The sequence below is a fragment of the Oncorhynchus kisutch genome, linkage group LG18, assembly GCF_002021735.2.
Source record: "Oncorhynchus kisutch isolate 150728-3 linkage group LG18, Okis_V2, whole genome shotgun sequence".
NCBI lineage: Eukaryota > Metazoa > Chordata > Actinopteri > Salmoniformes > Salmonidae > Oncorhynchus > Oncorhynchus kisutch.
Window position 1 is genome coordinate 17,398,838 of NC_034191.2, and position 25,978 is coordinate 17,424,815.

Genomic DNA, 25,978 nt, shown 5'->3' on the forward strand with positions numbered 1-25,978 from the left:
TGTCTCCTGTTACTGTCCTCCCTTCCACTGGCATACTGTTATGTTCAGCTCATAGTGTCTCCTGTTACTGCCCTCCCTTCCACTGACATACTGTTATGTTCAGCTCATAGTGTCTCCTGTTACTGTCCTCCCTTCCACTGGCATACTGTTATGTTCAGCTCATAGTGTCTCCTGTTACTGTCCTCCCTTCCACTGGCATACTGTTATGTTCAGCTCATAGTGTCTCCTGTTACTGTCCTCCCTTCCACTGACTGTTATGTTCAGCTCATAGTGTCTCCTGTTACTGTCCTCCCTTCCACTGGCATACTGTTATGTTCAGCTCATAGTGTCTCCTGTTACTGTCCTCCCTTCCACTGGCATACTGTTATGTTCAGCTCATAGTGTCTCCTGTTACTGTCCTCCCTTCCACTGGCATACTGTTATGTTCAGCTCATAGTGTCTCCTTTTACTGTCCTCCCTTCCACTGACTCTTATGTTCAGCTCATAGTGTCTCCTGTTTACTGTCCTCTCTTCCACTGACTGTTATGTTCAGCTCATAGTGTCTCCTGTTACTGTCCTCCCTTCCACTGACATACTGTTATGTTCAGCTCATAGTGTCTCCTGTTACTGTCCTCCCTTCCACTGGCATACTGTTATGTTCAGCTCATAGTGTCTCCTGTTACTGTCCTCCCTTCCACTGGCATACTGTTATGTTCAGCTCATAGTGTCTCCTGTTACTGTCCCCCCTTCCACTGACATACTGTTATGTTCAGCTCATAGTGTCTCCTGTTACTGTCCTCCCTTCCACTGACATACTGTTATGTTCAGCTCATAGTGTCTCCTGTTACTGTCCTCCCTTCCACTGACATACTGTTATGTTCAGCTCATAGTGTCTCCTGTTACTGTCCTCCCTTCCACTGGCATACTGTTATGTTCAGCTCATAGTGTCTCCTGTTACTGTCCTCCCTTCCACTGACTGTTATGTTCAGCTCATAGTGTCTCCTGTTACTGTCCTCCCTTCCACTGACTGTTATCTTCAGCTCATAGTGTCTCCTGTTACTGTCCTCTCTTCCACTGACATACTGTTATGTTCAGCTCATAGTGTCTCCTGTTACTGTCCTCCCTTCCACTGACTGTTATGTTCAGCTCATAGTGTCTCCTGTTACTGTCCTCCCTTCCACTGGCATACTGTTATGTTCAGCTCATAGTGTCTCCTGTTACTGTCCTCCCTTCCACTGGCATACTGTTATGTTCAGCTCATAGTGTCTCCTGTTACTGTCATCCCTTCCACTGACATACTGTTATGTTCAGCTCATAGTGTCTCCTGTTACTGTCCTCCCTTCCACTGGCATACTGTTATGTTCAGCTCATAGTGTCTCCTGTTACTGTCCTCCCTTCCACTGACATACTGTTATGTTCAGCTCATAGTGTCTCCTGTTACTGTCCTCCCTTCCACTGGCATACTGTTATGTTCAGCTCATAGTGTCTCCTGTTACTGTCCTCCCTTCCACTGGCATACTGTTATGTTCAGCTCATAGTGTCTCCTGTTACTGTCATCCCTTCCACTGACATACTGTTATGTTCAGCTCATAGTGTCTCCTGTTACTGTCCTCCCTTCCACTGGCATACTGTTATGTTCAGCTCATAGTGTCTCCTGTTACTGCCCTCCCTTCCACTGACATACTGTTATGTTCAGCTCATAGTGTCTCCTGTTACTGTCCTCCCTTCCACTGGCATACTGTTATGTTCAGCTCATAGTGTCTCCTGTTACTGTCCTCCCTTCCACTGGCATACTGTTATGTTCAGCTCATAGTGTCTCCTGTTACTGTCCTCCCTTCCACTGACTGTTATGTTCAGCTCATAGTGTCTCCTGTTACTGTCCTCCCTTCCACTGGCATACTGTTATGTTCAGCTCATAGTGTCTGCTGTTACTGTCCTCCCTTCCACTGGCATACTGTTATGTTCAGCTCATAGTGTCTCCTGTTACTGTCCTCCCTTCCACTGGCATACTGTTATGTTCAGCTCATAGTGTCTCCTTTTACTGTCCTCCCTTCCACTGACTCTTATGTTCAGCTCATAGTGTCTTCTGTTTACTGTCCTCTCTTCCACTGACTGTTATGTTCAGCTCATAGTGTCTCCTGTTACTGTCCTCCCTTCCACTGACATACTGTTATGTTCAGCTCATAGTGTCTCCTGTTACTGTCCTCCCTTCCACTGGCATACTGTTATGTTCAGCTCATAGTGTCTCCTGTTACTGTCCTCCCTTCCACTGGCATACTGTTATGTTCAGCTCATAGTGTCTCCTGTTACTGTCCCCCCTTCCACTGACATACTGTTATGTTCAGCTCATAGTGTCTCCTGTTACTGTCCTCCCTTCCACTGACATACTGTTATGTTCAGCTCATAGTGTCTCCTGTTACTGTCCTCCCTTCCACTGACATACTGTTATGTTCAGCTCATAGTGTCTCCTGTTACTGTCCTCCCTTCCACTGGCATACTGTTATGTTCAGCTCATAGTGTCTCCTGTTACTGTCCTCCCTTCCACTGACTGTTATGTTCAGCTCATAGTGTCTCCTGTTACTGTCCTCCCTTCCACTGACTGTTATCTTCAGCTCATAGTGTCTCCTGTTACTGTCCTCTCTTCCACTGACATACTGTTATGTTCAGCTCATAGTGTCTCCTGTTACTGTCCTCCCTTCCACTGACTGTTATGTTCAGCTCATAGTGTCTCCTGTTACTGTCCTCCCTTCCACTGGCATACTGTTATGTTCAGCTCATAGTGTCTCCTGTTACTGTCCTCCCTTCCACTGGCATACTGTTATGTTCAGCTCATAGTGTCTCCTGTTACTGTCCTCCCTTCCACTGACATACTGTTATGTTCAGCTCATAGTGTCTCCTGTTACTGTCCTCCCTTCCACTGGCATACTGTTATGTTCAGCTCATAGTGTCTCCTGTTACTATCCTCTCTTCCACTGACATACTGTTATGTTCAGCTCATAGTGTCTCCTGTTACTGTCCTCCCTTCCACTGACTCTTATGTTCAGCTCATAGTGTCTCCTGTTACTGTCCTCCCTTCCACTGACATACTGTTATGTTCAGCTCATAGTGTCTCCTGTTACTGTCCTCCCTTCCAATGGCATACTGTTATGTTCAGCTCATAGTGTCTCCTGTTACTGTCATCCCTTCCACTGACATACTGTTATGTTCAGCTCATAGTGTCTCCTTTTACTGTCCTCCCTTCCACTGACTGTTATGTTCAGCTCATAGTGTCTCCTGTTTACTGTCCTCTCTTCCACTGACTGTTATGTTAAGCTCATAGTGTCTCCTGTTACTGTCCTCCCTTCCACTGACATACTGTTATGTTCAGCTCATAGTGTCTCCTGTTACTGTCCTCCCTTCCACTGGCATACTGTTATGTTCAGCTCATAGTGTCTCCTGTTACTGTCCTCCCTTCCACTGACTGTTATGTTCAGCTCATAGTGTCTCCTGTTACTGTCCTCCCTTCCACTGACATACTGTTATGTTCAGCTCATAGTGTCTCCTGTTACTGTCCTCCCTTCCACTGGCATACTGTTATGTTCAGCTCATAGTGTCTCCTGTTACTGTCCTCCCTTCCACTGGCATACTGTTATGTTCAGCTCATAGTGTCTCCTGTTACTGTCCTCCCTTCCACTGGCATACTGTTATGTTCAGCTCATAGTGTCTCCTTTTACTGTCCTCCCTTCCACTGACTCTTATGTTCAGCTCATAGTGTCTCCTGTTTACTGTCCTCTCTTCCACTGACTGTTATGTTCAGCTCATAGTGTCTCCTGTTACTGTCCTCCCTTCCACTGACATACTGTTATGTTCAGCTCATAGTGTCTCCTGTTACTGTCCTCCCTTCCACTGGCATACTGTTATGTTCAGCTCATAGTGTCTCCTGTTACTGTCCTCCCTTCCACTGGCATACTGTTATGTTCAGCTCATAGTGTCTCCTGTTACTGTCCCCCCTTCCACTGACATACTGTTATGTTCAGCTCATAGTGTCTCCTGTTACTGTCCTCCCTTCCACTGACATACTGTTATGTTCAGCTCATAGTGTCTCCTGTTACTGTCCTCCCTTCCACTGACATACTGTTATGTTCAGCTCATAGTGTCTCCTGTTACTGTCCTCCCTTCCACTGGCATACTGTTATGTTCAGCTCATAGTGTCTCCTGTTACTGTCCTCCCTTCCACTGACTGTTATGTTCAGCTCATAGTGTCTCCTGTTACTGTCCTCCCTTCCACTGACTGTTATCTTCAGCTCATAGTGTCTCCTGTTACTGTCCTCTCTTCCACTGACATACTGTTATGTTCAGCTCATAGTGTCTCCTGTTACTGTCCTCCCTTCCACTGACTGTTATGTTCAGCTCATAGTGTCTCCTGTTACTGTCCTCCCTTCCACTGGCATACTGTTATGTTCAGCTCATAGTGTCTCCTGTTACTGTCCTCCCTTCCACTGGCATACTGTTATGTTCAGCTCATAGTGTCTCCTGTTACTGTCATCCCTTCCACTGACATACTGTTATGTTCAGCTCATAGTGTCTCCTGTTACTGTCCTCCCTTCCACTGGCATACTGTTATGTTCAGCTCATAGTGTCTCCTGTTACTGTCCTCCCTTCCACTGACATACTGTTATGTTCAGCTCATAGTGTCTCCTGTTACTGTCCTCCCTTCCACTGGCATACTGTTATGTTCAGCTCATAGTGTCTCCTGTTACTGTCCTCCCTTCCACTGGCATACTGTTATGTTCAGCTCATAGTGTCTCCTGTTACTGTCATCCCTTCCACTGACATACTGTTATGTTCAGCTCATAGTGTCTCCTGTTACTGTCCTCCCTTCCACTGGCATACTGTTATGTTCAGCTCATAGTGTCTCCTGTTACTGTCCTCCCTTCCACTGACATACTGTTATGTTCAGCTCATAGTGTCTCCTGTTACTGTCCTCCCTTCCACTGACATACTGTTATGTTCAGCTCATAGTGTCTCCTGTTACTGTCCTCCCTTCCACTGGCATACTGTTATGTTCAGCTCATAGTGTCTCCTGTTACTGTCCTCCCTTCCACTGACTGTTATGTTCAGCTCATAGTGTCTCCTGTTACTGTCCTCCCTTCCACTGACATACTGTTATGTTCAGCTCATAGTGTCTCCTGTTACTGTCCTCCCTTCCACTGACTGTTATCTTCAGCTCATAGTGTCTCCTGTTACTGTCCTCTCTTCCACTGACATACTGTTATGTTCAGCTCATAGTGTCTCCTGTTACTGTCCTCCCTTCCACTGACTGTTATGTTCAGCTCATAGTGTCTCCTGTTACTGTCCTCCCTTCCACTGGCATACTGTTATGTTCAGCTCATAGTGTCTCCTGTTACTGTCCTCCCTTCCACTGGCATACTGTTATGTTCAGCTCATAGTGTCTCCTGTTACTGTCATCCCTTCCACTGACATACTGTTATGTTCAGCTCATAGTGTCTCCTGTTACTGTCCTCCCTTCCACTGGCATACTGTTATGTTCAGCTCATAGTGTCTCCTGTTACTGTCCTCCCTTCCACTGACATACTGTTATGTTCAGCTCATAGTGTCTCCTGTTACTGTCCTCCCTTCCACTGGCATACTGTTATGTTCAGCTCATAGTGTCTCCTGTTACTGTCCTCCCTTCCACTGGCATACTGTTATGTTCAGCTCATAGTGTCTCCTGTTACTGTCATCCCTTCCACTGACATACTGTTATGTTCAGCTCATAGTGTCTCCTGTTACTGTCCTCCCTTCCACTGGCATACTGTTATGTTCAGCTCATAGTGTCTCCTGTTACTGTCCTCCCTTCCACTGACATACTGTTATGTTCAGCTCATAGTGTCTCCTGTTACTGTCATCCCTTCCACTGACATACTGTTATGTTCAGCTCATAGTGTCTCCTGTTACTGTCCTCCCTTCCACTGGCATACTGTTATGTTCAGCTCATAGTGTCTCCTGTTACTGTCCTCCCTTCCACTGACATACTGTTATGTTCAGCTCATAGTGTCTCCTGTTACTGTCCTCCCTTCCACTGGCATACTGTTATGTTCAGCTCATAGTGTCTCCTGTTACTGTCCTCCCTTCCACTGGCATACTGTTATGTTCAGCTCATAGTGTCTCCTGTTACTGTCATCCCTTCCACTGACATACTGTTATGTTCAGCTCATAGTGTCTCCTGTTACTGTCCTCCCTTCCACTGGCATACTGTTATGTTCAGCTCATAGTGTCTCCTGTTACTGCCCTCCCTTCCACTGACATACTGTTATGTTCAGCTCATAGTGTCTCCTGTTACTGTCCTCCCTTCCACTGGCATACTGTTATGTTCAGCTCATAGTGTCTCCTGTTACTGTCCTCCCTTCCACTGGCATACTGTTATGTTCAGCTCATAGTGTCTCCTGTTACTGTCCTCCCTTCCACTGACTGTTATGTTCAGCTCATAGTGTCTCCTGTTACTGTCCTCCCTTCCACTGGCATACTGTTATGTTCAGCTCATAGTGTCTGCTGTTACTGTCCTCCCTTCCACTGGCATACTGTTATGTTCAGCTCATAGTGTCTCCTGTTACTGTCCTCCCTTCCACTGGCATACTGTTATGTTCAGCTCATAGTGTCTCCTTTTACTGTCCTCCCTTCCACTGACTCTTATGTTCAGCTCATAGTGTCTTCTGTTTACTGTCCTCTCTTCCACTGACTGTTATGTTCAGCTCATAGTGTCTCCTGTTACTGTCCTCCCTTCCACTGACATACTGTTATGTTCAGCTCATAGTGTCTCCTGTTACTGTCCTCCCTTCCACTGGCATACTGTTATGTTCAGCTCATAGTGTCTCCTGTTACTGTCCTCCCTTCCACTGGCATACTGTTATGTTCAGCTCATAGTGTCTCCTGTTACTGTCCCCCCTTCCACTGACATACTGTTATGTTCAGCTCATAGTGTCTCCTGTTACTGTCCTCCCTTCCACTGACATACTGTTATGTTCAGCTCATAGTGTCTCCTGTTACTGTCCTCCCTTCCACTGACATACTGTTATGTTCAGCTCATAGTGTCTCCTGTTACTGTCCTCCCTTCCACTGGCATACTGTTATGTTCAGCTCATAGTGTCTCCTGTTACTGTCCTCCCTTCCACTGACTGTTATGTTCAGCTCATAGTGTCTCCTGTTACTGTCCTCCCTTCCACTGACTGTTATCTTCAGCTCATAGTGTCTCCTGTTACTGTCCTCTCTTCCACTGACATACTGTTATGTTCAGCTCATAGTGTCTCCTGTTACTGTCCTCCCTTCCACTGACTGTTATGTTCAGCTCATAGTGTCTCCTGTTACTGTCCTCCCTTCCACTGGCATACTGTTATGTTCAGCTCATAGTGTCTCCTGTTACTGTCCTCCCTTCCACTGGCATACTGTTATGTTCAGCTCATAGTGTCTCCTGTTACTGTCATCCCTTCCACTGACATACTGTTATGTTCAGCTCATAGTGTCTCCTGTTACTGTCCTCCCTTCCACTGGCATACTGTTATGTTCAGCTCATAGTGTCTCCTGTTACTGTCCTCCCTTCCACTGACATACTGTTATGTTCAGCTCATAGTGTCTCCTGTTACTGTCCTCCCTTCCACTGGCATACTGTTATGTTCAGCTCATAGTGTCTCCTGTTACTGTCCTCCCTTCCACTGGCATACTGTTATGTTCAGCTCATAGTGTCTCCTGTTACTGTCATCCCTTCCACTGACATACTGTTATGTTCAGCTCATAGTGTCTCCTGTTACTGTCCTCCCTTCCACTGGCATACTGTTATGTTCAGCTCATAGTGTCTCCTGTTACTGTCCTCCCTTCCACTGACATACTGTTATGTTCAGCTCATAGTGTCTCCTGTTACTGTCCTCCCTTCCACTGGCATACTGTTATGTTCAGCTCATAGTGTCTCCTGTTACTATCCTCTCTTCCACTGACATACTGTTATGTTCAGCTCATAGTGTCTCCTGTTACTGTCCTCCCTTCCACTGACTCTTATGTTCAGCTCATAGTGTCTCCTGTTACTGTCCTCCCTTCCACTGACATACTGTTATGTTCAGCTCATAGTGTCTCCTGTTACTGTCCTCCCTTCCAATGGCATACTGTTATGTTCAGCTCATAGTGTCTCCTGTTACTGTCATCCCTTCCACTGACATACTGTTATGTTCAGCTCATAGTGTCTCCTTTTACTGTCCTCCCTTCCACTGACTGTTATGTTCAGCTCATAGTGTCTCCTGTTTACTGTCCTCTCTTCCACTGACTGTTATGTTAAGCTCATAGTGTCTCCTGTTACTGTCCTCCCTTCCACTGACATACTGTTATGTTCAGCTCATAGTGTCTCCTGTTACTGTCCTCCCTTCCACTGGCATACTGTTATGTTCAGCTCATAGTGTCTCCTGTTACTGTCCTCCCCTTCCACTGACTGTTATGTTCAGCTCATAGTGTCTCCTGTTACTGTCCTCCCTTCCACTGACATACTGTTATGTTCAGCTCATAGTGTCTCCTGTTACTGTCCTCCCTTCCACTGGCATACTGTTATGTTCAGCTCATAGTGTCTCCTGTTACTGTCCTCCCTTCCACTGGCATACTGTTATGTTCAGCTCATAGTGTCTCCTGTTACTGTCCTCCCTTCCACTGGCATACTGTTATGTTCAGCTCATAGTGTCTCCTTTTACTGTCCTCCCTTCCACTGACTCTTATGTTCAGCTCATAGTGTCTCCTGTTTACTGTCCTCTCTTCCACTGACTGTTATGTTCAGCTCATAGTGTCTCCTGTTACTGTCCTCCCTTCCACTGACATACTGTTATGTTCAGCTCATAGTGTCTCCTGTTACTGTCCTCCCTTCCACTGGCATACTGTTATGTTCAGCTCATAGTGTCTCCTGTTACTGTCCTCCCTTCCACTGGCATACTGTTATGTTCAGCTCATAGTGTCTCCTGTTACTGTCCCCCCTTCCACTGACATACTGTTATGTTCAGCTCATAGTGTCTCCTGTTACTGTCCTCCCTTCCACTGACATACTGTTATGTTCAGCTCATAGTGTCTCCTGTTACTGTCCTCCCTTCCACTGACATACTGTTATGTTCAGCTCATAGTGTCTCCTGTTACTGTCCTCCCTTCCACTGGCATACTGTTATGTTCAGCTCATAGTGTCTCCTGTTACTGTCCTCCCTTCCACTGACTGTTATGTTCAGCTCATAGTGTCTCCTGTTACTGTCCTCCCTTCCACTGACTGTTATCTTCAGCTCATAGTGTCTCCTGTTACTGTCCTCTCTTCCACTGACATACTGTTATGTTCAGCTCATAGTGTCTCCTGTTACTGTCCTCCCTTCCACTGACTGTTATGTTCAGCTCATAGTGTCTCCTGTTACTGTCCTCCCTTCCACTGGCATACTGTTATGTTCAGCTCATAGTGTCTCCTGTTACTGTCCTCCCTTCCACTGGCATACTGTTATGTTCAGCTCATAGTGTCTCCTGTTACTGTCATCCCTTCCACTGACATACTGTTATGTTCAGCTCATAGTGTCTCCTGTTACTGTCCTCCCTTCCACTGGCATACTGTTATGTTCAGCTCATAGTGTCTCCTGTTACTGTCCTCCCTTCCACTGACATACTGTTATGTTCAGCTCATAGTGTCTCCTGTTACTGTCATCCCTTCCACTGACATACTGTTATGTTCAGCTCATAGTGTCTCCTGTTACTGTCCTCCCTTCCACTGGCATACTGTTATGTTCAGCTCATAGTGTCTCCTGTTACTGTCCTCCCTTCCACTGACATACTGTTATGTTCAGCTCATAGTGTCTCCTGTTACTGTCCTCCCTTCCACTGACATACTGTTATGTTCAGCTCATAGTGTCTCCTGTTACTGTCCTCCCTTCCACTGGCATACTGTTATGTTCAGCTCATAGTGTCTCCTGTTACTGTCCTCCCTTCCACTGACTGTTATGTTCAGCTCATAGTGTCTCCTGTTACTGTCCTCCCTTCCACTGACATACTGTTATGTTCAGCTCATAGTGTCTCCTGTTACTGTCCTCCCTTCCACTGACTGTTATCTTCAGCTCATAGTGTCTCCTGTTACTGTCCTCTCTTCCACTGACATACTGTTATGTTCAGCTCATAGTGTCTCCTGTTACTGTCCTCCCTTCCACTGACTGTTATGTTCAGCTCATAGTGTCTCCTGTTACTGTCCTCCCTTCCACTGGCATACTGTTATGTTCAGCTCATAGTGTCTCCTGTTACTGTCCTCCCTTCCACTGGCATACTGTTATGTTCAGCTCATAGTGTCTCCTGTTACTGTCATCCCTTCCACTGACATACTGTTATGTTCAGCTCATAGTGTCTCCTGTTACTGTCCTCCCTTCCACTGGCATACTGTTATGTTCAGCTCATAGTGTCTCCTGTTACTGTCCTCCCTTCCACTGACATACTGTTATGTTCAGCTCATAGTGTCTCCTGTTACTGTCCTCCCTTCCACTGGCATACTGTTATGTTCAGCTCATAGTGTCTCCTGTTACTGTCCTCCCTTCCACTGGCATACTGTTATGTTCAGCTCATAGTGTCTCCTGTTACTGTCATCCCTTCCACTGACATACTGTTATGTTCAGCTCATAGTGTCTCCTGTTACTGTCCTCCCTTCCACTGGCATACTGTTATGTTCAGCTCATAGTGTCTCCTGTTACTGTCCTCCCTTCCACTGACATACTGTTATGTTCAGCTCATAGTGTCTCCTGTTACTGTCCTCCCTTCCACTGGCATACTGTTATGTTCAGCTCATAGTGTCTCCTGTTACTGTCCTCTCTTCCACTGACATACTGTTATGTTCAGCTCATAGTGTCTCCTGTTACTGTCCTCCCTTCCACTGACTCTTATGTTCAGCTCATAGTGTCTCCTGTTACTGTCCTCCCTTCCACTGACATACTGTTATGTTCAGCTCATAGTGTCTCCTGTTACTGTCCTCCCTTCCACTGACATACTGTTATGTTCAGCTCATAGTGTCTTCTGTAACTGTCCTCCCTTCCACTGAGCCTTCAATATTTCCAGGTAAGAAGTTCATAATCCCCGAGCTGACAAGGTACAAATCTGTCGTTCTGCCCCTGAACAGGCAGTTAACCCACTGTTCCTAGGCCGTCATTGAAAATAAGAATTTGTTCTTAACTGACTTGCCTAGTTAAATAAAGGTTAAAAATAATAATAATAAATTAAATAAAAACCTTTGACTATTGGATGTTCTTATAGGCACTTTAGTATTGCCAGTGTAACAGTATAGCTTCCGTCCCTCTCCTCGCTCCTACCTGGGATCGAACCAGGAACACAACGACAACAGCCACCCTCGAAGCAGCGTTACCCATGCAGAGCAAGGGGAACAACCACTCCAAGTCTCAGAGCGAGTGACGTTTGAAACGCCATTAGCGCGCACCACGCTAACTAGCTAGCCATTTCACTTCGGTTACACCAGCCTAATCTCGGGAGTTGATGGGCTTGAAGTCATAAACAGCGCAACGCTTGAAGCACAGGGATGAGCTGCTGGCAAAATGCACAAAAGTGCTGTTTGAATGAATGCTTACGAGCCTGCTGCTGCCTACCACCGATCAGTCAGACTGCTCTGTTGAGGTAGAGTACAGTACAGAACAGTAGAGTACAGTAGAGTACAGAACAGAACAGTGAGTAGAGTACAGTACAGAACAGAACAGTACAGTGAGTAGAGTACAGTACAGAACAGAACAGTGAGTAGAGTACAGTACAGAACAGAACAGTACAGTGAGTAGAGTACAGTACAGTGAGTAGAGTACAGTACAGAACAGTACAGTGAGTAGAGTACAGTACAGTACAGAACAGTACAGTGAGTAGAGTACAGTAGAGAACAGTACAGAACAGTGCAGTGAGTACAGTACAGTACAGTACAGTACAGTACAGTACAGTACAGTACAGTACAGTACAGTACAGTGAGTAGAGTACAGTACAGTACAGTACAGTACAGTGAGTAGAGTACAGTACAGTACAGTACAGTGAGTAGAGAACAGTACAGAACAGTACAGTGAGTAGAGTACAGTACAGAACAGTACAGTGAGTACAGTACAGCAAAGTGAGTAGAGTACAGTACAGTACAGTACAGTGAGTAGAGAACAGTACAGAACAGTACAGTGAGTAGAGTACAGTACAGAACAGTACAGTGAGTAGAGTACAGTACAGTGAGTAGAGTACAGTACAGAACAGTACAGTGAGTAGAGAACAGTACAGAACAGTGCAGTGAGTAGAGTACAGTACAGAACAGAACAGAACAGTACAGTGAGTAGAGTACAGTACAGTGAGTAGAGTACAGTACAGAACAGTACAGTGAGTAGAGTACAGTACAGAACAGTACAGTGAGTAGAGTACAGTACAGAACAGAACAGTACAGTGAGTAGAGTACAGTACAGTGAGTAGAGTACAGTACAGAACAGTACAGAACAGTACAGTGAGTAGAGTACAGTACAGAACAGTACAGTGAGTAGAGTACAGTACAGAACAGTACAGTGAGTAGAGTACAGTACAGAACAGAACAGTACAGTGAGTAGAGTACAGTACAGTGAGTAGAGTACAGTACAGAACAGTACAGTGAGTAGAGTACAGTACAGAACAGTACAGTGAGTAGAGTACAGTACAGAACAGTAAAGTGAGTAGAGAACAGTACAGAACAGTGCAGTGAGTAGAGTACAGTACAGAACAGAACAGTACAGTGAGTAGAGTACAGAACAGAACAGTAAAGTGAGTAGAGTACAGTACAGAACAGTACAGTGAGTAGAGTACAGTACAGAACAGTACAGTGAGCAGAGAACAGTACAGAACAGTACAGTGAGTAGAGTACAGTACAGTACAGAACAGTAAAGTGAGTAGAGTACAGTACAGTGCAGTACAGTGAGTAGAGTACAGTACAAAACAGTAAAGTGAGTAGAGTACAGTACAGAACAGTACAGTACAGTACAGTACAGTACAGTACAGTACAGTACAGTGAGTAGAGTACAGTACAGTACAGTACAGTACAGTAAAGTGAGTAGAGTACAGTACAGAACAGTACAGTACAGTACAGTACAGTGAGTAGAGTACAGTACAGAACAGTACAGTACAGTGAGTAGAGTACAGTACAGTACAGTACAGTACAGTACAGTACAGTACAGTACAGTACAGTACAGTGAGTAGAGAACAGTACAGAACAGTGCAGTGAGTAGAGTACAGTACAGAACAGTACAGTGAGTAGAGTACAGTACAGAACAGTACAGTGAGTAGAGTACAGTACAGTGAGTAGAGTACAGTACAGAGCAGTACAGTGAGTAGAGTACAGTACAGAACAGTACAGTGAGTAGAGTACAGTACAGTACAGAACAGTACAGTGAGTAGAGTAGAGTACAGAACAGTACAGTGAGTAGAGTGCAGTAGAGAACAGAACAGTACAGTGAGTAGAGTACAGTACCGTACAGTACAGAACAGTAAAGTGAGTAGAGTACAGAACAGAACAATACAGTGAGTAGAGTACAGCAGAGAACAGTACAGTGAGTAGAGAACAGTACAGAACAGTGAGCAGAGCACAGTAGAGTACAATACAATACATTACAACTACGGCAGGCTGCACATAGGCCACGCCTACAATAGTCCCCTGAAAGTCAGTCAAGAGCCTTCACTCTCCTCGCTCAGCACTCTCCTCTGCCAAGACGGCGTAGCAGTCAGACATCTTTGTCCTCGTCCTGTCGTGTCCCATGTATATATCTTTTTATATATTTTTCTTAGCATATCCTTTTTTATATTTTTCTAAACCTCAACTTCAAGATACTCTCCTGCAACCCGCCTCACCCAATGTGATGTGGATCTGCTTTTTCTAAAGAATTTTTCTTTACTTCTGAACCAGAATCCCCTAACAGAAGCTAGCCAGCTAACCTGCTACTAGCTAGTAGTCAGCTAACCACTGCTTGCAGTCATCAGCTAACCTTTAGCTCGGGAAACTCTCGCCAATTTGCACAACGCGATTCAAACCAGAGTACACTGGACCTATTTTCTTTCCATATCCGCGGCTTCCTATCGCAAGCTCTGAACCTTTTTCACCTGGATCATTGCAGCTATCTAGCTGCAATACGAGTGGCTACTCCCGGCTAACGTCTGTCTCGAAGGAAGCACCAATTAGCCTGGAGCTAGCCCATGCTAGGCCCATCTCCCGGCTAGTTGAAGAGGTCCATCAGCCACTCTACAATGCCTATTTTGGGAGAGTCATGCATAGCCGAGTGATCATAGGGTGTTTTATTCACTGCTTTGGCAAACTCTGCCACTCTGTCCGAGCCGTGTCTGAATCCTGGTTTAGGAAAACCACCAAAAACCATGAAATTTCCATCCCTAACTACAACATTTTCCGACAAGATAGAACTGCCAAAGGGTGCGGAGTTGCAATCTACTGCAAAGATAGCCTGCAGAGTTCTGTCTTACTATCCAGGTCTGTGCCCAAACAATTCGAGCTTCTACTTTTAAAAATCTACCTTTCCATAAACAAGTCTCTCACCGTTGCCGCTTGCTATAGACCACCCTCTGCCCCCAGCTGTGCCCTGGACAACATATGTGAATTGATTGCCCCCATCTATCTTCAGAGCTCGTGCTGCTAGGTGACCTAAACTGGGACATGGTTAACACCCCAGCCATCCTACAATCTAAGCTTGATGCCCTCAATCTCACCGACTAGCATCACTACTCTGGATGGTTCTAACTTAGAATATGTGGACAACTACAAATACCTAGGTGTCTGGCTAGACTGTAAACTCTCCTTCCAGACTCACATTAAGCATCTCCAATCCAAAATTAAATCTAGAATTGGCTTCCTATTTCGCAACAAAGCATCCTTCACTCATGCTGCCAAACATACCCTCATAAAACTGACCATCCTACCAATCCTCGACTTCGGCAATGTCATCTACAAAATAGCCTCCAACACTCTACTCAACTAATTGGATGCAGTATATCACAATGCCATCCGTTTTGTCACCAAAGCCCCATATACTACCTACCACTGCAACCTGTACGCTCTCGTTGGCTGGCCCTCACTTCATACTCGTCGCCAAACCCACTGGCTCCAGGTCATCTACAAGTCTCTGCTAGGTAAAGTCCAACCGTATCTCAGCTCACTGGTCACTATAGCAGCACCCACCCGTAGCACGCGCTCCAGCAGGTATATCTCACTGGTCACCCCCAAATCCAATTCCTCCTTTGGCCGCCTTTCCTTCCAGTTCTCTGCTGCCAATGACTGGAACAAACTGCAAAAATCACTGAAGCTGGAGACTCATATCTCCCTCACTAGCTTTAAGCACCATTGTCAGCACATCTGTTAATAGCCCATCCAACTACCTCATCCCCATACTGTATTTATTTATTTATCTTCCTCTTTTGCAACCCAGTATCTCTACTTCCACATTCATCTTCTGCACATCTATCACTCCAGTGTTTAATTGGTAAATTGTAATTACTTCACCACCATGGCCTATTTATTGCCTTACCTCCCTTATCTTACCGCATTTGCACACACCGTATATAGACTTTTTCTACTGTATTATTATTGACTGTATGTTTGTTTATTCCATGTGTAACTCTGTGTTGTTGTATGTGTCGAACTGCTTTGCTTTATCATGGCCAGGTCGCAGTTGTAAATGAGAACTTTTTCTCAACTAGCCTACCTGGTTAAATAAAGGTGTTCTCAACTAGCCTACCTGGTTAAATAAAGGTGTTCTCAACTAGCCTACCTGGTTAAATAAAGGTGTTCTCAACTAGCCTACCTGGTTAAATAAAGGTGTTCTCAACTAGCCTACCTGGTTAAATAAAGGTGTTCTCAACTAGCCTACCTGGTTAAATAAAGGTGTTCTCAACTAGCCTACCTGGTTAAATAAAGGTGTTCTCAACTAGCCTACCTGGTTAAATAAAGGTGTTCTCAACTAGCCTACCTGGTTAAATAAAGGTGTTCTCAACTAGCCTACCTGGTTAAATAAAGGTGAAATAAAAAAATAAAACATGTAAACTGTTCTCAGGCCCTCTGATGCCCTGAAGCAGGCTTAAGTATGAGGGAATCAGTGGTCACATCCAGCAGGAGTGGGGGAGGGGGGGGGGGGTCAAGTCAATAAGACATGTCTGGATCATCAAGCCAGCCCTTGCCATTCCCAGCTTTTCCGCAGAGTCCATGGGTAGATACTCATCAGACAACATGTAGCACCTACCTGGGTGAAGCCGACATCCGCTAGATCTCGAAGGCGCCAGAGACACACTACACATCAATTATTGGGTTAGTCCCACCTTGGAGAGTGAAATCCAGTCAGAACTATAACAAGCCTCTGTGATGTCCTAGCGTGTGCCATCTACAGTTTCAAATAAAAAATGGAAGAAAAAAAAAGAATTCTACCAAGTATCAGGCAATTTTGGCTGACAATCTGGTTGCCTCTATCAGAAGGCTGGGACATGGCCGTAGGTGGACTTTCCAACAAGACAAGATCCACACAGAAAGGGTTCTGTGACAACAAAATCAATGTTCTGCCATGACCATCTCAGTGGCCGGACCTCAATCCAATGGGCAGTTGATAAGCACAAACCCAAGAATGTGAAGGATCTTGAAAGGATCTGCATAGAGGAATGGTCCAAAATCCCTCCAAATGTGTTCCTTAACCTTGTCAAACATTACAGGAAAAGACTCCATGCTGTTATCCTTGCCAGAGGTGGTTGCACTAAGTACTAAATGAGGAGTGCCAATAATTATGAAACCTTGATTTTGGTAAAATTAATTTTGTATTAAACAATTGAATGATTTTGGTTGGTTCCATTGAAACAGCAATAAAGTACAGTATTTCTCACATGTTGTTATTTTGAGTTTATCTCTATAATTATATGGTTTATATTTGTTTGTGCATTGCCAGTCAGGGGTGCCAGTCATTTTAGAGCCCACTTTACTACCATACCCCGTTCAAAGGCACTTAAATCTTTTGTCTTACCCATTCACCCTCTAACTGGCACACAGTCACAATCCATGTTTCAATTGTCTCCAGGCTTAAAAATCCTTCTTTAACCTGTCACCTCCCCTTCATCTACACTGATTGAAGTGGCTTTAACAAGTGACATCAATAAGGGGTCATAGCTTTCACCTGGATTCACCTGGTGAGTATAGGTCATGGAAAGAGCAGGTGTTCATAATGTTTTGTACACTCAGTGTATAAATAATCAGTATTTATTAAGCTAAAACGTCTCTAAAAAATGCAAGCAAAAAACATTAAAACAATCAAATATGAAGATATTTACAGGAGCTCTCTGCCTAGGCGACCTCGTGGCACCATGGTAAACACGGAACTCATATCCAGAATAATGCTGATTGAAAAGCTGTTCAAAGGAGGACATTGTATTCCTTTTGTTTTGTACTCCCTGACGAAGGCCATGCAGCCGAAACACTTCGGTTTAAAAAAACTTTGTTTCTATTGAACATGCCATACTAATAAAGGCATTTTAATCAGTTATATGAAGAGTGCCTTGGTCCTCCTTTCTTTTTGATGACCAATGTACCCCTTTTACCAAAGAGCACCTTCTATCTACCAAAATGTACTATTGTGTACCTTAGTAGCACTTCCCTTCCTCTTTATAGCAGAATAATGCATTGCTGTGTAGTACAGCTCATGGACCCATGATGTAACTTCATATGGTAATTCTGTAACTGTGTATAAATCCACTAGACTTACTGTATTTCAATAACCCAGTTGTTTCCTTTCAAACTCAAGGTTTCATATCATAACTGACACCCCATTCTTTCTGCAGACATCTTTGAATATTAATTCTGAGCAGTTATTTATATTGTTTTTGGAAAATGTAATTCCATTACCAAAGTTTGCATCTGCACGGTTCTCCATTAAATTACTTTGTGTACATGTTTCGGTGGAAATTGTTAAAAGTAGTCCTTATGCATAGAGCTGTATGGATTGTTCAACTTCTAAATCAATGTTATGTGTTTGGTATACATTATACATACAGATTTATTTTTATATTTTTATTTTACCCCATTTATCGCCCCAATTTGGATTTTGGCTCATCAATGCAACTCCCCAACAGTCTCGGGAGGCGAAGGTTGAGTCATGCGAACCACCAAACCACGCTTCTTAACACCCACCCGCTTAACCCGGAAGCCAGCAGCAACAATGTGTCAGAAGAAAAGTCTGGGGACGATTCCCGAATGCGATTCAGCTGAGACCAAACTGCAAAACATGAGCCGGCAGCTGCACACTGAGGCATTTATTATCAATAGCTTCAAACTAACATTGTTGCCATGAGCAGAAACAGTAGTAGTTATAAAACGGCAGTAGTTTAATGGATGAGTTTATGAGTGTTTCTCTGAAGGACAAGAAAGGAGTCAGACTGCTAAACATGCTGAGCTAGGCTACTCCTCCCTAAAACCAAAACAGTTAAAAGACAACTAGGCCTTGGCTATAGACTCCGACTGAGCTCGAGGACCACTTTTGGGCTTTTTCAGTTTCCAGCTAAATTGCATGAAATACTAATGGAGGAGTCGGTTGGAGTGTCTCTCTCTCTCTCCTGTTTTCTTATTCTCATTCCACAACACGATCCTAGAGGGTGATGAAGGATTACTTGGGCCCGGAGCACCATTTGCTGGGGATCTAAAGGCAATTTGAAACCATCAAGATAATTTACCGTTCCGTCAGACACGGAGGTGATGCTGTTTAAAATCTATCTCCTGTTTCTTCTCCCACTTCTCCTCCTCTCTTATCCCCCTGCTCCCCCTCTCTTCTCCCCCGTTCCCTCTCCTCCAAGCCCTTCCCATTTTAAGTGGAAACTGCTCTTGGGCCATAATTCATGTAGGATTTATATAGTGTGTGTGTGGGGCGGAGGGACACGAGGTAGAACACACACCGTGGGCCAAGGTCATAATAACCCTAATCCTCCCTCTTGGCACTCCGCCGCCTCCTCTCCCTTCAGATAGGAAATGAACCGGTCTACTCTGCCCCTCCTCGTCTTCCTAGTGGACAGATCGCACGGCCGGGCACGAACCGCCATTAAATAAATAGAATCAGGAAAATCCTAGAATACCTCAGAGCAGAATGTCACAGAGGACCTGTCTAGCTTCCCAGGACGGTCTGGCGGAGCTCCAGCCCAGAGTGGGAGACGAGTAGAAGAGGAGGGGCAGGCGGTTTAGGTAGAGAAGGCAGAGAGAAGCCAAACGTCTGGGTCAGGCGAAAATGACATGACAACTGCACTAAATGTAAATAAAGAGATCAGTGTGGTAATTCAATCTCCCAGACTGGAGCTAAGCTTATAAATCACAGCTCCAAACCTTCTTAAGAACACCCCAGCCCAAAATGCGGCAGCCGCTCCACAATTAGATTCTTTGTCAGCCTCTGGACTGGCCTCCGGAGCATGTCTCTATCTCCATCTCGCACACACACAGCCAAGATGGGATTTATAAGGTCCAGCATCATTAAACACACATGGCTCACACACAGCATTAGTCAGTAAAAGGGGATATTGTAGCTCTAGCACCACAACATTAAATCTAACATATCTACACAACGCATAATTTTAATCTGTTTTATGTTCAATTGTTAATGCCTATAAATCCAGAGAATAAACCAACTATCAAGACTAATCTAAACTGTGATTTTACATGCAACAGCAGGTTTTTTAAGGCAATCTGCACTTACCCGTCTCTTCGTCGATGGCGAATCGTCCCAGTCCACTCCCGTCCCGGATAGAGTACTGGATTTCCCCATCTCTACCATCATCGTCATCCCGGGCCGTGACTTGGAGGACGGTGGTCCCAATGCGGGCGCTCTCCTTCACTGATCCCGTAAGGGCGAAGTGGGAGAAGTAGGGAGTGTAGAGGTTCTCGTTTACATCTACCACCTCTAGTTCCACGAAGGTGACAGACAGGAGAGAGACAGGTCTCCCTTTATCCTTGGCTCTCACTGTGAGGTTGTAGAACTGTTGCGTCTCGTAGTCCAGCTCCTTGGTCAGACGGATGGCCCCACTAGCCTTGTCCACCTCGAACTTCCCGTTGTAGTCATTGACCAGGGAGTATCTAACCTGGCCACCCAGGCCAAGGTCTGGGTCCTGGGTCTCGAGCCAGGCCACCACGGTTCCCACTGGTAGATCCTCCAGGGCCCGGGTGTTGTAGACACTGGGGATGAATGCTGGGGGGCAGTCGTTAACGTCCTCTAGAGAGATCTTCAGAGTGGTGACTGAAAATTTCTGGTTCCCTTTCTCTGCACGGTCACGAGCCTCAATCTTCAAGTTGAAGGTGGAGACGAACTCCCTGTCCAGCTGCCCGGCAACGTACACAATCCCGTTGGAGCTGTTGATGCCAAACTGGGTGGTGCTGGTCAGGACGGAGTAGACAATCTCTCCATTAGGCCCCAAGTCTTTATCAGTGGCCTCAACCTGAATGACATCGGTGCCAATGGCTGTGTTTTCGGGAATGAAGGTTCTATAGCCTCCCTCCTGCAGGAACTGAGGTGCATTGTCATTGGCATCTTCTACGTAGACGGTGAGCAGATGCCAAGCGGTTTTCTGTGGCAGGCCCAGGTCGTAGATAGTGATGTTGAGGAGGTATCTGTCTCTTTTCTCTCTGTCCATGGGCAGGAAGACGCTGATCAGCCCACTCTCCATGTCGATGGTGAAACAGCTGTCTGTGTTTCCATCTGAGATGGCATACAACATCTGACCGTTAAAACCTGTGTCGCCGTCATAGGCGTTGACCTTGAAGACACTGGACCCGACCTTTAGGTCTTCGTGCACTGATATGTCTGTGGGAAAGGCTTTATCAAACTGAGGTGTCTGTCTGTTGACGGAGAAAAGGTCAATGAACCCATCCTCGACCTTGGGCTTGGTTCTAGCTTTGGACTTATTTAGTAATTTCTCAGCTAACTTTTGGGCGACTCTGGTCTCCCTACAGTTGAAGCTCTTGGGGAAAGATTTCCCATGAACAATAGAGATGTTCACGAACATCGGGTCGGAGAAGTTCTCTCCATCTGTGGCGGTTATTTTCAAACTGAAGATTCCATTTTTTGGACTGGCAGTGGAGAGGGACCTCCGTAGGGTTAGGACCCCCGAGTCAGGGTTCAGGTCAAAGAAGCCCCTCTCATTCCCTTCCAGGATCTTGTACTTCACCAGCTCCAGCTCGTCTATGTCGATGGCAGACATGGTGGTGATTACCTCATTGATGGGGAAGTCCCGAGAGACTAGTCCCTGACACGCCACCTTCTCGAATAAGGGTTGGTTGTCGTTCACATTCTCCAGATGGACAGTTACGTTGACTTCACTCTCTCGTCTGTAGGGGGAACCCCAGTCAGAGGCCCTGACCACAAACACGTAGCTCTCAGACGAGGACTCAAAGTCCAGCTCCTGTGTGGTGGTAAGGATGCCAGAGAACTGGTTGATTTTGAAGGGCAGGGGCTGAAGGCTGGCTATGCTGTATGTTATGTATCCATTCTCCCCGCTATCACCATCCACAGCGGACACCGCCAGCACGGTCCATCCCATGGGAACGCTCTCATTGACGAACACCTCGTACGAAAGCTGAGTGAATGTTGGGGTGTTGTCGTTCGCGTCCTCGATGGAGACCCGAACTTTGACCCCCAGCTCGCTGTCCACCTCCACCACTTCCAGGTCAAACACGTCCTTGGTGCACTCCGTGAACCAGCGAGCAGTTGAGATCACGCCCGTTAGGGTGTTCATCCGGAAGTAGGAGGAGTCTGTCGAGGGGGTCAGAATATATTCCGCATCGTCTGGCTCAGGGGTGATTTTCACCACCTTTACGATCGTGCCTGGGGGTGAGATTTCATTGAGACTAATTTCATACGACTCCTGTTCAAATTTCACTTCCACAACATGTGGTTTCTTCACTATGATGTGCACAACCCTGACCGAAGAAAACTTTTGCGGGGCACCCTTGTCCTTAGCCTGAAGTGTGAGGTTATATCCATAAGGGAAGTTCTCCCAGTCAACTTGGTCAGACGCCTTGATAGCGAACTCATTGCCCTCTGACCTCTCCAGAGTGAACTGCTCCATAGGGTCTCCGGCCACTATAGACAAGGACTCAATCTCTCCATTTAACCCCTCGTCCAGGTCTTCCACAGTGACCACTGCATACACAGGGTTCTTGTCTAACCACGAGGGGACATGGGTGACCACATTCATGACTGGCACATGCTCGTTGACACGCTCTACATGCACAAAGAGCTTGGCCGTACTGCTCACACCGTTATTGCCATACAACTTCATCCCGCGGTCCACTGCCTGGATTTCTAGGTCGTATCGGTTCTGCTCCTCCATGTTCAGTTTCCCGCTGAGGGAGACCACACCGCTAGTTGGGTGCACGGCGAACAGCTCCATTTTCTCCTTAAAGAAGTAGTAAAATTCCCCGTTGGAGCCGACGTCCGCGTCAGTGGCTGTAACTTGTGCTATGCTAGTCCTGAGGGGGGTGCTTTCTGCGATGGTGACTGAGTATGTGGTGGGTGAGAATAGAGGTCGGAGGTCATTCATGTCCAGGACCTGGACAGTCACTTTGGTCCAGGTCTCCAGAACCTCTCCTTTGACGGAGGCTTTCACTGTCAGTAAGTAGCTGTCCTGGATTTCTCGATTCAAGATGGCTGCATTGCCGCCTTTAGTCCTTATGCGTAAGAAGCAGAAATCTCCCAGCATGTACTCCTCTGCTTTAAAGAAGCCTTCTTCATCCCCAGAGGTGATCCTGTAGCGGATTTCCCAGGAGCGCTGGGCCAGGTGGATGCCCATTTTAACTTTACTGTTGGCGTATGTTCGCGCTGCCGAGTTCTCGTAGACAGTGGCATGATAGACAGACTGCGTGAAGAGAAATCGAGGGCCGTCGGCGGGGCCCTGGGGAGAACCCTGGCTGTCCTGGCAGCAGCAGGGGGCAGGCTGGGAGAGCAGCAGCAGCAACAGGGCCAGGCAGAAGAGAGGGGCACGCATGCCTGTGTAGGCCCACTGGCCCATATTCACATCCATCCCATCATCACTCTTCCATCCTGCAACAAAAGAAAGGAGAGAGATGTTAGCCACGGGGGCAGAGGGGAGATTGTGGCAAAGGAGGGAAGGATTTACAACCACAAAATACATGCCACATATCCCACAACTTGACCTTTGACCTCTAGGCCTAACAGGTTACTAATTTTCCATTTGATTGCAAAGATTGATTGGATGGGGAGGGAGATGACAGGAATGCATAGTAACCAGGCAACCTTAGGAGGTATGACATCATTGTGTGAGGACTCTATGGACACTGACACTCAATTGCACGTTTTTGAAAAACCAGGAGGTTGGTTCAAGTAGGAAGGAACTAAATAATTGCATGGCTAGTGGAAGGAGGAGTGCACCATCACCAAAACACACCAAAAAAACATACCACTATTAAACTGCAGGGAAGCTGAATCTAAAAACAGATCACTCTATTGTAATACTGTTCCTGAACTACAAGAAAATATGTCATATATCTGTCATAAACAACAGGCCAGATATGGCTCAAGCTGGTAGTCAAATAGGCCTGCTGTTGTGCTTAGTTTCTGTCAGAAAAAGAGGGAGCTATTCTGGAATAAGTGGCCACAAATATGCTCCAATCCGGGGTACTGGGAGAAACCCTGATCCGGTAAATGCCATGTTGGTGGAGATAGGAGCGCAACCGCAGTTGGGGTTATGATGACTAGACGTTTTCCACCTCGGTGACTGCAGGGTGGACGGGAGGAGTTCACATGTCCGAGAGAACTTATAATAAATAACATGCTGGGGAAAGAGAACTGCCACACACACACAAAACACACACACACTCTCTCTCGCTTTCTATCAAAATACTCTCAGCACTACGAGTCTGTCGACAATCCTCTGACCTACAAAAACATCTGTTTTTTAACAGTTGCCAAACCCCTCAGCTGAAACAATGAAAACCACCATCCAAACCCTACATTTAAATAAGACCCATCAGCCATTTAGGGAACAAAGATGACAATCCACCAAAGACTGTGTGTGTGTGTGTGTGTGTGTGTGTGTGTGTGTGTGTGTGTGTGTGTGTGTGTGTGTGTGTGTGTGTGTGTGTGTGTGTGTGTGTGTGTGTGTGTGTGTGTGTGTGTGTGTGTGTGTGTGTGTGTGTGTACACGTGTTACTATACTTGGTAGTACCAAAAGTCCTCACAAGAATAGTAAACCAACTAAAATTCAGGTAAGTAAGGCCAGTCCCCACATGTAAAAAGGCTATTTTAGGACTAGGGGTTAGTGGTTAGGTTTACGGTTAGGGGTTAAGTTTAGGGTTAGGATAAGGGTTAAGGTTTAGGGAAAATAGGATTTGGAATGGGAATCAATTGTTGGTCCCCAAAAAGTCCTCACAGGTATAGCAAGACATACGGTGCATTCAGAAAGTATTCAGACCCCTTGACTTTTTCAACATTTTGTTATATTACAGCCTTATTTAATTAAATAGTTTTTTTCCTCATCAATCTACACACAATACCCAACAATAACAAAGCAAAAACAGATTTTTTGACATTTTTGCAAATGTATAAAAATAAATAAACTGGAAATATCACATTTACATAAGTATTCAGACCATTTACTTAGTACTTTGTTGAAGCACCTTAGGCAGCGATTACAGCCTTGAGTCTTCTTGGATATGATGCTACAAGCTTGGCACACCTGTATTTGGGGAGTTTCTCCCATTCTTCTCTGCAGATCCTCAAGCTCTGATGCTGCCACCACCATGCTTCACCGTAGGGATGGTGCCAGGTTTCCTCCAGATGTAACGCTTGGCATTCAGGCCAAAGAGTTAAATCTTGATTTCATCAGACCAGAGAATCTTCTTTCTCATGGTCTGAGAGTCATTTAGGTGCTTTTTGGCTAACGCCAAGCGGGCTGTCATGTGCCTTTTACTGAGGAGTGGCTTATGTCTGGCCACTCTACCATGAAGGCCTGATTGATACCCATCCCCAGATCTGTGCCTCAACACAATCCTGTCGCGGAGCTCCTTCGATCTCATGGCTTGGTTTTTGCTCTGAAATGCACTGTCAACTGTGGGACCTTATATAGACAGGTGTGTGCCTTTCCAAATCATGTCTAATCAATTATATTTAACACAGGTGGACTCCAATCAAGTTGGAGAAACATCAAAAGGATGATCAATGGAAACAGGATGCACCGGAGGTCAATTTCAATTCTCATGGCAAAGGGTGTGAATACTTATGTAAATAAGATATTTCTGTTTTTATTTTTAATAAATGTTAATAAATGTTAATACATTTTCACTTTGTCATTATGGGGTATTGTGTGTAGACTGAGGAAACAAATATATTTAATCCATTTTAGAATAAGGCTGTAACGTAACAAATGTGGAAAAATTCAAGGGGTCTGTGTGTTTGTGTGTTTTGTAGGCTGGTTGGTATGCCTTTAATACAGCACAGCCCAGAAAAGATTGGTGAACATCCCCAATGATAAAGAGGCTACTGCATGAAGAACTGACAGTTCAAACACTCCTTCACTCTGAGATGCAGAGACTGAGAGAAAGAGGGGGTGAAGATGAGGGAGAGAGAGAGAGAGAGAGAGAGACAGAGAGAGAGAAGCACTGAAATAGAATGTGAAAGGGACTGGAGGCAGAGACATGGAGCATGGGAAGAGAGAGAGAGAGAGAGAGAGAGAGAGAGAGAGAGAGAGAGAGAGCGAGAGAGAGAGAGACAGAGACAGAGAGAGAGAGGGTGCTAAGATAGAGAGAGAGAGAGAGAGACAGAGAGAGAGAGAGAGAGAGAGAGAGAGAGAGAGACAGAGACAGAGAGAGAGAGGGTGCTAAGAGAGAGAGAGAGAGAGAGAGAGAGAGAGAGAGAGAGAGAGAGAGACAGAGAGAGACAGAGAGAGAGAGACAGAGAGAGAGAGACAGAGAGAGAGAGGGTGCTAAGAGAGAGAGAGAGAGACAGAGAGAGAGAGAGAGAGAGAGA

The 25,978-nt window shown here is 45.6% G+C and overlaps 1 protein-coding gene across 1 annotated transcript in view; it reads right to left on the reverse strand.

The window, feature by feature from the left end:
• Positions 1–25,978, reverse strand: part of LOC109909474 (protocadherin Fat 3-like) — a 335,512-nt gene that overhangs the window by 208,966 nt on the left and 100,568 nt on the right. Inside the window, 1 exon segment of the mRNA XM_031796332.1 lies at positions 19,698–23,036. Within this exon segment, the coding sequence (XP_031652192.1) occupies positions 19,698–23,016 (3,319 nt within the window). The 5' untranslated portion in view covers positions 23,017–23,036.